We start from the raw sequence: 12,875 nt of genomic DNA, 5'->3' as shown, positions 1-12,875 counted from the left end.
CGTCGTTGTGCCCAGTCCGTGCTCTGCGCACTTACGTAGACCGCACTCGGCACTTCAGACGCACTGAGCAGCTCTTTGTCTGCTTCGGAGGTCAGCAGAAAGGAAATGCTGTCTCCAAGCAGAGGTTGGCGCATTGGGTGGTAGAAGCCATCTCCCTTTCCTACTTATATCAGGGAGAGCCTTGCCCCTTAGGCTTGCATGCCCACTCCACACGGAGTGTTGCATCTTCCTATGCGTTGGCACATGGCGCCTCTTTAGCGGACATCTGCAGAGCTGCCGGCTGGGCGACACCAAATACCTTCGCCAGGTTTTACAACCTTCGCTTAGAGGCCGTTTCCTCCCGAGTTCTGACAGGTGACCGAGAGGACGGCTAGTGTCGGCTTGCTGCGCCATTCCCCGTGGATCCGTGCGCTATCTCCCAGTATGTTCCCTCCGGCGAACCTGGGTCCTCCATGCCCCGCAGTCTGGGCTAGATGCGGAGTAGCTCTTGACTGTGCTCCTGCCGGGTCTCCTTCGCCCCGCAGGCTGTGGCTATCTTTTCCCGATATTTTTCCAGGGGTCAACCAGTAGGCCTCTGTTTTCCTCGTATATCCCTAAACCCCTTATGGATATATTGAATTTCTTATTTTCACATGGACAGAATTCATGTCTCCGCCCCCCCCAACCCCTGCTTCAGTTTCTGGCATCCCTGGGGACCCCCCTTTCCGGGCCCCAGGGCGTTGGGAAGGTTACGTTAACGTCCGCCTGTTGACACGTCCGCCTGCCGGCACGTGGTCGTTGCGTAACGCGGCGCAGGGGCGTGGCTTGTTCCATAGGGTCAGTTCCCATGTAACGTCGAAGTGATTCGACTGAAGGGGAACGTCTAGGTTACGTAGGTAACCCTCGTTCCCTGAAGGAGGGAACGGAGACGTTACATCCCCTGCCACGTCCCTGTCGTCGCGCTGACGCCGGCTCAACCCGGCTCCTCAGCGAAGAACCTGTCTGACTGGCGCATGACGTCGCTATTTATACCCGTATGTACGGGGCGTGGCGCGTCATGCAAATGCCACTCGCCAATTTTCATTGGCCTTTTGTATAAGGCTCAGATATGATTGGATTCTAAGCGAATTCCCATGTAACGTCTCCGTTCCCTCCTTCAGGGAACGAGGGTTACCTACGTAACCTAGACGTTAGTCTGACTTATTTTGAGCCAAATCAAGTGACAATAAGTCAGACTAATTGAAATAAGCCTGACTTATTTGGTAAACTTGGTTTATGGAACACCCCCCTGGACCCTGACTGAGCCTGGTTTCTCCCAAGATTTTTGTTTTGTCCATTTCTGTCACCAGAGTTTGGGTTCCTTACCAGAGCCACCTTTGGCTTGCTTAGTTGGGGACACTTAATTTTTGACAGTATTGTTGACTTGATTGCACAGACACTAATGGAAGAGAACAGAATTGAACTGGATGATGACATCACTGAGTCAACAATGAGCTGTACAGCAGATTTTAATTTAGAAAAATTAACGAGGCAAGACTTATCATTGAGGTGGAGAAGAGACCTGAATTTTATGATACTTCCACTAAATTTAAGATCCCTTTTGGAGGGATATTGCAAGAGTTCTACAAGTTTCCGGTAAGTAGCCGTTCTTTCTGTTGGTTGTAACTGTTGTTTGCTGACATAAATGATCATAATAAAACTAATTAGCACACTATTAATTGTCACGTTAGCACAGAGGAGGTCAGAGTCCAAGTTGCAGGGAAGGGAATATTTATTAAATAAACACAAATAAACAAACAAACAAACAAACAAAAGGCCAACACGGCACACCAAAACACAAACAAGGCAAGATCAGGAACATAAACTTCAGGAACAAGAATCACGAAAAACAAACCACACAGAAGACAATGCAGCCAGAATGAGCAGTGAGACATGAGCAGCTTTAAAGTCCGTATAATTGTGAACAGGTGTGAGTTGAGATGAGTGTAACGATCACAAGACAGGTGTATACAATCAAGGAAGTGCAGTGCAAGGGAAAGGGAAACAGCGACCTCAGGTGGCTGAGGGAAACCCCACAGCCCAGATCATGACATTAATATATTGTAATTTAAGCAGCTTTACAGCAAAATATGCGTTAATGACATTAGCTTTACAAAAAAAATGATTGTTGTCTTTTTCACATCTAAATCTCCATATCAAGATGTTCAGGGTTACATGAAAAAATTAGAGATGTTTAAATGAGGTCTGCGGGAAGGTAGCTCTCAGTGTTTGGAGATCCCTGCTGTGTTATTTTTAATGCTTAAATGTGACCCTGGACCACAAAGCCAGTCTTAAGTAGCATGGGTATAATTGTAGCAATAGGCAAACATGCATTGTATGAATAATTATTTTTCTTTTATGCCAAAAATCATTAGGATATTTAAGTAAAGGTCATGTTTCATGAAGATATTTTGTACATTTTCAACCGTAAATATATCAAAACGTAAAGTTTTTGATTAGTTATATGCATTGCTAAGAACTTAATTTGGACAACTTTAAAGCTGATTTTCTCAATGTTTTGATTTTTTTAAACCCTCACATTCCAGATTTTCAAATAGTTGTATCTTCGCTAAATATTGTCCAAGCTTATTTATTCAGCTTTCAGGTTTCAAAAAATGTAAAAAACAAAATGACCATTATGACTGCTTTTGGGGTCCAGGGTCACAAATGTTTTAAGGTCTTGAAGTATATAGTGGCGGAATGAGTCAGTGAAGCTAGATTATAATGTACTGGGGAAGTGCGATCTGAAGATGACAGTGATGGTAAAATCAGTTGCTCAAATGTAAACCCCTCACAGTTTAAAAAGGTAACTAAACATGCTTTATTTTATTCTTTTGTAATTGTTTTTAAAATATCAGGAGAGTTTATGTTGTCGCAGCAGTTAGAGATCCATCCATGTTGTATAGGTCCAGGTCGCTAAAGACCTGAAAATGTAATAATGAGTGGCAAAACATCCAATGAATTTAAGGGTTAAAATCCAATGTCAAAGTTGATTTGTTGTTGTGTTTTATTATTTCTGCACAAATCAAATGAATGATAAAATATAAGAATTACATGTTCTTAATGAATCATATTTGTGAAAGTTACAATTGAAGGGAATATTGAATTTCAATATTAATAATACAAACGATTGATGAGACACTACAATAAAACCCCAATGTAGGTTGAGAAAAGCACAGATACGTATACATGATTACTCAGCAGGACACTGATCTTACTGTCTACATGAGGATTTATTACACATTTATTGTATTTATTTAATGAACAGACTATAACATCTCACTGATACTAATTTATCATGCAGCTCAAAGCTTTATGGGTAGATTCTCTCTATATTTTATTCTGATTCATCAACACAGTTTCACTGATGATTCATAATAATCAACCCTAAACCCAGGATAGAGCGGCTGAGTGAATGTGGTCTGGACTGTGTGGATGAGGCTCATTGTGTCAGAGACGCTGTAGAAGGACAGCGTTCCTGCACTGTGATCCACATACACTCCTATTCTGCTGCTGATGGGCTTTACAGGGAGATCAGTCTTTATGTTATTGTGTCTGAATGAGTAACTGGAGGGAGAACAGAACAAACTCCACGACTGATCATTATGTCCAAACCAGTTCTCATCATCCCGTCCCTTCCTGCTGATGCTCTTATATGACACTGATATATCCACATATCCACTCCACTCAATCTCCCAGTAACAGCGGCCACACACACTTTCTCTACACAGCACCTGACGATAGTAATCAAATCTGCCTGGATGATCGGGATATGGCTGCTCTGTGACAATATATTCAATCACTCTGTTCCTCTCAGACAGACGGAGGAATTTATTCAGTGTCTTTGTATCCAGAGTGAGCTGATGGGAATCTGATCAAGATAAAACACATCAGTAATCAGTAATTATGGATCTGTTTGGACTTTTATTGTATATGAGCTGTTCATGTTCAATGTATCAACAGTGTCTCAGTACAGATTACCAGATATACATGCAAATTATAATTTACACGTTTTTCTATTTGTTTTCATAGTGACTTACATTGTAGGAAGTCATTCCTGGTCCTGGGAACAACACTAGTGAATGTGCCTGTGGAAACAACAGATACGAACAGTGTGATTCTTATATCAAGAGAAAATGGTCCTGCATTTCTAAAATGAAGTTCTACATGATATGTCATGATGGAAGACTCATTTTTGATAGCAGAATAATCTCCAAGACTTTACCTCTGTCAGAGATCTTTTTAAATTCCTCTTTGCAGAAATCCTCCAGTTTGTCTCTTAGCTGACTGACAGATTCTCTCAGGATATCAAAAGGGAAGAGAGAAATTAAGGGATTGTCATTTACATCTGTTGATTCAGGAGCTGCGGAGAGAGACCGGAAACTCTACAGAAAACAGAAATCAAAATTTATTACACAAAAACCTACTTTAACTAATAATCTGCACTACTATCAGATTTGTGAGAATCATTTGTTGACTTATCTTTAGTAAATCATCTCCATCAAGCACTTTCACAGCATCAGCTACATTCATCTCATATTTATTACATTTATCACATTCCCAGCTAACAGGGAACATTCGTACAACTTTCATTAACATTTTTTAGAGTGTGTTCCAATAACGTTATTAATTTTCGTAACGTTAAGAGAAAACATTCTTATAACAACATTCTGTCAAAGTTCTTTTAGTGTTATATGTACACGATTGTGGTTCTTGTAATGGTAAGAGAAAACATTCTTCAAACAACAGTCTCGGAACATTCTTTTGATGTCATTTGTACACAATTGAGGTTCTCATAATAGTAAAAGAAAACATTCTTAGAACAACGTTTTTTGTTATTTGTATACGATGGAGGTTCTTGTAATGTTAAAAGAAAACGTTCTGAACAACATTCTCAGAATGTTCTTTTGATGTTATTTGTACGTGATTGAGGTTCTCATAAAAGTAAAAGAAAACATTCTTAGAACAACAGTCTTGGGACCTTTTTTGATGTTATTTGTACATGATCAAGGTTCTTTGTTAAAAGAAAACGTTCTGATAACATTCTTAGAACATTCTTTTGATGTTATTTGTACACCATTGAGGTTCTCGTAATGGTAAGAGAAAATGTTCTTATAACTAAATTCTCAAAATATCCTTTTGAAGAAATTTGTATCTATATTTGTACCGAATGTCCTTTTGTTTGTTTCTTCTTAACCCCATCTATGGCTATATTCATGGTGAGAACAAGCTAATATATGCACAAGTTATTGAGTCATGTAAAAAAAAATTCTCAGACCATCCTTGTGAAGTAATAAATAAAAAAAGCGAAAAAAATAAATAAAATAAACCGTCTGCTAAATGGAATTTGTTCTTGATTGTTCTCGTCATGTTAAAATAAAACTTTCTTACAGCATATGTAATTAAAAAACTTCATCATAATGTTGATGGAAAAAGATTTTAGAAATATAAGGTTGTTCGTTATGGTAGTTTATGCTGTTCCTGTAATGTCTGCACATAACAGGAATAATAGATAAGTGGGAATGTTTGTCCAGCGTTTGTATAATCAGTAAAAAGCTTTCTCATGACGAAAAATATGTTTGTTTTTTTTCCAAACAGAAAACAATCAAATATAAGGTTCTCAAAACATTGTGACAATGGTAGATTATAATGTTCCTCAAACATGGAAAAAAAAAAAACTGGATGGTTTGAATGTTTACAAAACATTCAGAAATAGCGTTTTCATAACTTAGTGGGAATGTTAACAAAACGTTATTGGAACACATTTTTTGTTAGCTGGGTTAGAGCTACAAGTTCTAGTATTTACCACATTACCACCTTCTAGAAAATAGTTTGGATGATAATTTATGTTTGGGATCTTCATGAAACAAATTCATAAATGTGTTAGGGGCAAATAAAAATTTCATCAGGTTTGAAAATTTTTTGAGGAATGTTGCTCAAAATTGGTACATTCAAGTTCACTAATTTTAGTGGAATCAGAAGAAGAAATTAGGTTAAAATATTTAAATGTTAGTTAATTTGTAAACTGGCACTATTGACATCTGTCTGCTAAATACATGTTTCCAAAGAAAAAACTCAGCAAAATTATTCCTAAGAGATATTTAGAGCTGAAATATATTTGTAATTGTATCTCTTTTTAAAAAGGTGATCAGATGTTATCCGACTGATGATTACATAATAAACTAACAAATTACACTGAATTTCTGACAGCATTGTAGTCAATTGCTTATTATAATGTTTCTCAGTGAGTCCCCTAACACAGCAGGAACTGTGATCCTGTTCTTCTAGATCTCTGTTACCTGCAGGAAATGGATGTGATCCTGTGTTTGTGAAAGCTGTTCCAGCTCAGTGTTTCTCCTCCTCAGATCATTGATATCCTGCTTCAGTCGCTCCAGTCGTTCTTTAGCTCGACTGATTGCAGCCTTGTCCTGATTTCTGATCTGCTGTATCACATCTGAGCGTCTTTTCTCAATGGAGTCGATAAGCTCAGTAAATATCCTTTCACTGTCCTTAACTGCTTTCTGTGCACAGTGCTGTTTGGACACACATGACAGTCACAAAGTGTGCTATGGTGGGACTAAAAGAGGTCTGAACTGAGACTGAGACGAACTTTTCTTCTTCTGACTCACCTTATGAGACTCCAGAGACTGTCTCAGCTGCTGAAGATCTTTCTCTCTCTGCTGGATTCTCTGCTGGAACCTTCTTTGCATCTCCTTCACCTGCATCTGGAGGACAAACCAATAATAGAAAATGTCACAAAACTAGTGTCACTAAATAATCTTGTGAACAGATTCAGTAGAAGTAAAACTTAAGCGAAACCCTACAGGTGTATGATCTTAAAGTCAATCAGCCAGATAAAACTCGATTAGAACAATGTTGAAATGACACAAAGAGCCAAATTCCACAAAAAGGCCCAACACAACATGGATGAGCATTAATCAGATATCCTTCCACCAACAAGTTTGAAGCAAGTCTAACTAACTTTCTTAATGGTAGATAATGCATGACTATCACAAGTAAAATTATGAGTAATCTTACTTTGAGTAGGCTTACTGCATGCCTGCTGCTCATCTACCATCACGGGTAAAACAGGCCATCTAGTCATGTCTAACCTTTATTTCCTTTTCTTTCGTTTACTTATTTTTTTGCTTTATTTTCCATTAAGAGCCTCGTGTTCCAAGTTAAATTATGCCCACCTCCGAATACATAGCAATTAGCATAGCAGTTTAGATTTTAACAGCAGATGGCACTGCATGCTTTAAAACAGCTGTACTCATTCAGTTCGTAACACATACTTGAACCTAAAATAATTATTCAAAAAGTTTGAAATCTGTGTTTACATTTATATTGCATCATGAAAGCATTTTAAGCTGTGCAATTACATGATGTTCTTCAGGGCTCTTCTTCATGAGCATTTGAGTGTGCGGTTAAAAACTAGATCAGAGCACCATCTGCTGTTAAAAACTAAGCTCAGTATCGAATCCAGATAGAATCGCAATCTATTTTAAAAATCTCAGAATCTATCCATGACTCCTCGCAAACCTACTCCATACACCATCTTGTGAATCACCCATTGTGATTGGTTTCCCAAGATGTCACTCGCAACAACACCAGCTTAGCAGCAAATCAACAAACCTGCATGGGTAACCATCTTTCAGCAAATTATGCCACTGAAGGGAACCCCAAACAGATTTAATTCACAGAGTAAACTGCCGGAATTCACAATGTGTTTTCGCAATACTTTAGTTAGTAACGTCCATTGCAGAGTTTATTTGGCCAGTTAAATTGACCAGTGGGTGATTTAGTTGATCAGCCATAAAACAGTGATTGTCAAAATCCCCTATAAGTGTAATTAATTTCATGTGTGTGTGTTTGTGTGTTCTGCTTAGTTAAGCTGCAGCTCTAGACAGAAAATTGTCATGATCGGGGCTGTGGATTTTCCCTCAGCCACCTGAGGTCGCTGTCCCACACTGCACTCCCTTGATTGTTCACCTGTCCTTGTCATCAGCACTAATCACCCACATCTGGTCACCATTAGGACTATAAGTATCTCCACTGCTCATTCTGATTCAGTTCTGCATTGTCTTGTGTCTTTGATGTACTTTTGTGTTCCTGATATCCCTGGCCTTTGATCTTGTTCTTGGTTTTGTTATTTTGTGTTCTAGTTATTAGTTTTGTGCCATGTTGGCCTTTTGTCTTGGTTTGTTTGGTTTGTTTTGTTATTGTCTTCATTAAAACATCTACTCATCTGCATTTGGACCCAGACCCTTATTCCTATCCCGTGACAGAATGCAGAACTCTACATTGGGTCCAGCGGGGGGGATTTCTTTTGAGGCGGCGTCGGCTGCCCGCTTTGAGACCATCTACGCCTGTTTGGCGGCGATGGATGCCCTTAATGCGGAGGCGGCGCGGACACGCCCCTACTTTATGGCGAGGGCGGAGGCGTTTCTCCGAGGAAGGGCATCCACTCAACCTGTTCCTGGCGCTGAGGCGACTGTGCGTCCTGTTTCTGGCGTTAAGGCGGCTGCACGTCCTGTTCCTGGCGCTGAGGCGGCAGCGCGTCCTGTTCCTGGCGCGGAGGCGGCTGCGCGTCCTGTTCCTGACGCTGAGGCGGCTGCGCGTCCTGTTCCTGGCGCTGAGGCGGCTGCGCGTCCTGTTCCTGGCGCTGAGGCGGCCGCGCGTCCTGTTCCTGGCGCTGAGGCGGCCGCGCGTCCTGTTCCTGGCGTTAAGGCGGCCGCACGTCCTGTTCCTGGCGCTGAGGCGGCAGCGCGTCCTGTTCCTGGCGCGGAGGCGGCCGCGCGTCCTGTTCCTGACGCTGAGGCGGCCGCGCGTCCTGTTCCTGGCGCTGAGGCGGCCGCGCGTCCTGTTCCTGGCGCTGAGGCGGCCGCGCGTCCTGTTCCTGGCGCTGAGGCGGCCGCGCGTCCTGTTCCGGGCGCTGAGGCGGCCGCGCGTCCTGTTCCGGGCGCTGAGGCGGCCGCGCGTCCTGTTCCTGGCGCTGAGGCGGCCGCGCGTCCTGTTCCTGGCGCTGAGGCGGCCGCGCGTCCTGTTCCTGGCGCTGAGGCGGCCGCGCGTCCTGTTCCTGGCGCTGAGGCGGCCGCGCGCTTTGTTCTTAGCACGGAGACGGCTGCGATGTCTGTTGCTGGCGCGGCGGGGACTGCGCTGCACGGGCCTGGCCCGCCATCCCTCCCCCTGATTCACCTTCCCCCGTTCCTCCTCCCTCCAGATTATTTCGTTTGGGAACGTCTGGAAGCCGTTCCCTTGAGGGGAGGTAATGTCATAATCGGGGCTGTGGATTTTCCCTCAGCCACCTGAGGTCGCTGTCCCACACTGCACTCCCTTGATTGTTCACCTGTCCTTGTCATCAGCACTAATCACCCACATCTGGTCACCATTAAGACTATAAGTATCTCCACTGCTCATTCTGATTCAGTTCTGCATTGTCTTGTGTCTTTGATGTACTTTTGTGTTCCTGATATCCCTGGCCTTTGATCTTGTTCTTGGTTTTGTTATTTTGTGTTCTAGTTATTAGTTTTGTGCCGTGTTGGCCTTTTGTCTTGGTTTGTTTGGTTTGTTTTGTTATTGTCTTCATTAAAACATCTACTCACCTGCATTTGGACCCAGACCTCCTTTCTCACACGTGACAAAAATAAACCGACTAATGGATCAGTACACCGAGTATTAAATTGATCACTGTGATACTTATCTTTAGATCAAAAAATCATGATTAATTTACACAGAATCCCCAATGCCCAAAGTGAAGCTACAAATTACTGAAATCATCTGAATTTAGATTTACTGAATAGAGCGTGTTTGTGTATGTTACTGTTTAACTTGCCTTCTGCCTGACAGATGTGTTTGTGAAATAAAAGGTGAATACTTCACGCCACATTTTATGTTGATTAATCAAGGTTTATTTTATGAAAGACTGTGTTGAAATATAGTGTTGATTATAGTGTTGATACTGTATGTATTTTCAGCAAACATGCTTAGCAATGAAGCTATTCTTGCAGGTGCTGTTCATTCATTTCTGCTGACATGTGCGGTGTAAATGCTGTAACCTGTTGGTTAATATGGGTGCCAACATAAACATGGGCCTAAAGTGTCAAGTAACATATCGTCAGGTTCTAGTTTTAAATACCTGTTTCTCTGTTCTCTGTGCTGCAGCTGATGCAGTGTTGTGGTCTTTATGCTCATATTTCATACACAGAACACAAATACATTGTTGGTCAGTGATACAGTACATTTCTAGCTGTTTGTCATGTTCACGGCAGATCATCTCTTGCAGTCGTCCAGTGGCTTCAGTTAAATTGTGTTTCTTTCCTTTAAAGAAACTCTCATGTTGTTCAAGATGATTTTGACAATAGGAGTTCAGACACACCAGACAGGACTTGACAGCTTTGTACTTTTCTCCAGTACAGACGTCACATTGCACATCTCCAGGTCCAGCATAACAGTCTGCATGAAGTTTAGTCTTCTTCAGTTTCTCCACGATTTCAGCCAGAATGGTGTTTTTACCTAAAGCAGGTCTTGGACTGAAGTTCTGTCTGCACTGAGGGCAGCTGTAGACTCTCATCTGATCCTCCTGATCCCAGTGGCCTGTAATACAACTCTTGCAGTAACTGTGTCCACAGGAAATCGTCACTGGATCCTTTAGGAGATCCAGACACACTGAACAGATAAACTCATCCTGAGAAAATCTGGCTTCTGCCATTTTACTGCATAAACACAGACACACAAACACAGCAGCTCAAATACATTTAAGTTTCTCTTTCCCCAAACTCAGGAGATTCCTGTTTCCTGGTTCTGCCTGAGGTGTGTAAAACAGGTGTGTCTGCAAATCTAAAGGTCACAGATAATAAAACATCCACTAGATGTCAGTCTTAGACAGACACTCAGATGAGAATCAGCGGTAGTGTTGAATGAAGACAGAGCACACAACAGATCGCAGCAGTAGAGTGGCTGACTGCCAGATGGCACTGTAATCTACTACAGTGCTTCTCAAACCTGTCCTGGGACAGCTCCCTTGTCTTCTTTATCGGTCACATCAAGTTCAGGTCTTGCAGTCTTTACAATGAGTAGTGCTGGGGGTCCCCATGACAGGTTTGAGAAACAATAATCTAATGTACAGGTATGTGCCAAAAAATTAGAATATCAAGGGAAAGTCCATTTATTTCAATAATTTGTTTCAAAAAATGAAACTTGTATGTTATATTAGTTCACTACACAAGAAGGGAAATATTTCAAGCCTTTATTTGTTTCAATTTTAATGATTATGAGTTAAAGATAAAAAAAAACAAATCCAGTATTTTATAAAATTAGAATATCATGAAAAAGTTCAACATTGTAGGCTTCCTGTGTCCCAATCTAGTCAGCTAATTAACACAAAACACCTGCAAAGGTTTCCTCAGCCTTTAAATTGTCACAGTCTGGCTTAGTAGTCTAAGCAATTGCAAAAGAAGCTGGATGCTCACAGAGCGCAGTATCGAAGTATATTAACAGAGTGTTAAGAGGAAGGGAAAAATGTGGCCGGAAAAGGTGCACAAGTGACAGGGATGACCGTAGCCTTGAGAGGATTGTCAAGCAAGGGCGATTCAGAAATCTGGGGGAGCTTCATAAGGAGTGGACTGAGGCTGGTGTCAGTGCATCAAGAACCACCAATACAGACATCTACATGACATGGGCTACAGCTGAACCAAAAACAACGTCAGAAGCGTCTGTGCTGGGCTAAGAAGAAAAAGTACTGATCTGTTGCCCAGTGGTCCCAAATCCTGTTTTCAGATGAAAGCAAATTTTGCATTTCATTTGGAAATCAAGGTCCCAGAGTCTCGAGGAAGACCGGGGAGGCACAAAAGTCAAGCTGTTTAAAGTCCAGTGTGAAGTTTCCACAGTCAGTGATGGTTTGGGGAGCCATGTCATCTGCTGGTGTGGGTCCATTGTCTTTTATCAAGTCTACAGTCAACGCAGCTGTCTACCAGGAAATTTTAGAGCACTTCATGCTTCCTGCTGCCGACAAGCTTTTGGAGATGATGATTTTATTTTCCAGCAGGATTTAGCACCTGCCCACAAAGACAAAACTACCAGTACCTGGTTTAATAGCCATGGAATAACTGTACTTGATTGGCTGACAAACTCGACTGACTTAAACCCCATTGAAAATCTATGGGGTATTGTCAAAAGGAAGATGAGGGAACAGAGACCCCGAAATGCAGAGGAGCTGAAGGCCAATATCAAAGCAACTTGGGCTACCATAACTGTGTCAAAGGCTGATCGCCTCCATGCCACGCCACCTTGATGCTGTAATTAGTGCAAAAGGAGGCCCAACAAAGTACTGAGGACATAATACAGTACGTTAACACACTTTTCAGAAGGCCAACATGTGTTTAAGATCCTTTTTTTATTGGTCACATGAAATATTCTAATTTTGTGAAATACCGGATTTGTTTTTTTTGTCTTTAATCCATGATCATCAAAATTGAAACAAATAAAGGTTTGAAATATTTTACTTTGTGTGTAGTGAGCTAATATAACATACAAGTTTCACTATTTGAAACAAATTATTGAAATAAATGGACTTTCCCTCGATATTCTAATTTTTTGGCACATACCTGTACTGATGGTAGAGTAAACAAAACAATGGGAATACAGTATTGTGAATGTGTCAAAAAACAATATTGGATGTTAGCATGCACAGAGCATGAGATAAAATCGTCTATTTAAAACTGACATCTTACTGACGTCTGTCTGATGTTTGTACACAGCAGATGCTTTCCAGATCAAGAGATCTTTAACAGACATCTTGCAGACATACGTGTGCTATCTGAGTAGTCTATATAATGATTTGAATTAAGTGACAGACC

The 12,875-nt window shown here is 41.4% G+C and overlaps 1 protein-coding gene across 1 annotated transcript; it reads right to left on the bottom strand.

Annotated features, from left to right (window-relative positions):
• Positions 1 to 3,028: 3,028 nt before the first annotated feature.
• LOC141333843 (tripartite motif-containing protein 16-like) lies at positions 3,029 to 10,785 on the bottom strand. Its single transcript, XM_073838991.1, has 6 exons — positions 10,157 to 10,785; positions 6,648 to 6,743; positions 6,318 to 6,551; positions 4,244 to 4,403; positions 4,059 to 4,106; positions 3,029 to 3,889 (listed from the first exon to the last, which is right to left on the bottom strand). The coding sequence occupies exons 1-6, from the start codon at positions 10,727 to 10,729 to the stop codon at positions 3,369 to 3,371; spliced, it is 1,632 nt and encodes a 543-aa protein (XP_073695092.1). The 5' UTR covers positions 10,730 to 10,785; the 3' UTR covers positions 3,029 to 3,368.
• Between the last annotated feature and the right edge of the window lie 2,090 nt (positions 10,786 to 12,875).

The sequence above is a fragment of the Garra rufa genome, chromosome 4 (genome assembly GCF_049309525.1).
Source record: "Garra rufa chromosome 4, GarRuf1.0, whole genome shotgun sequence".
NCBI classification, from domain to species: domain Eukaryota; kingdom Metazoa; phylum Chordata; class Actinopteri; order Cypriniformes; family Cyprinidae; genus Garra; species Garra rufa.
The sequence above is the reverse complement of the archived record's forward strand: the minus strand, read 5'-3'. Positions and strand labels throughout refer to the sequence as shown.

Bases quoted from the DNA above. Each gene is read 5' to 3' on its own strand.
- LOC141333843 (XM_073838991.1), bottom strand. From the start codon at position 10,729: ATGGCAGAAGCCAGATTTTCTCAGGATGAGTTTATCTGTTCAGTGTGT. The intron at 6,552-6,647 runs GTGAGTCAGAAG...GTGTCCAAACAG, and splicing joins AGTCTCTGGAGTCTCATAAG to CACTGTGCACAGAAAGCAGT. The intron at 3,890-4,058 runs GTAAGTCACTAT...TATCTTGATCAG, and splicing joins CAGGAATGACTTCCTACAAT to ATTCCCATCAGCTCACTCTG.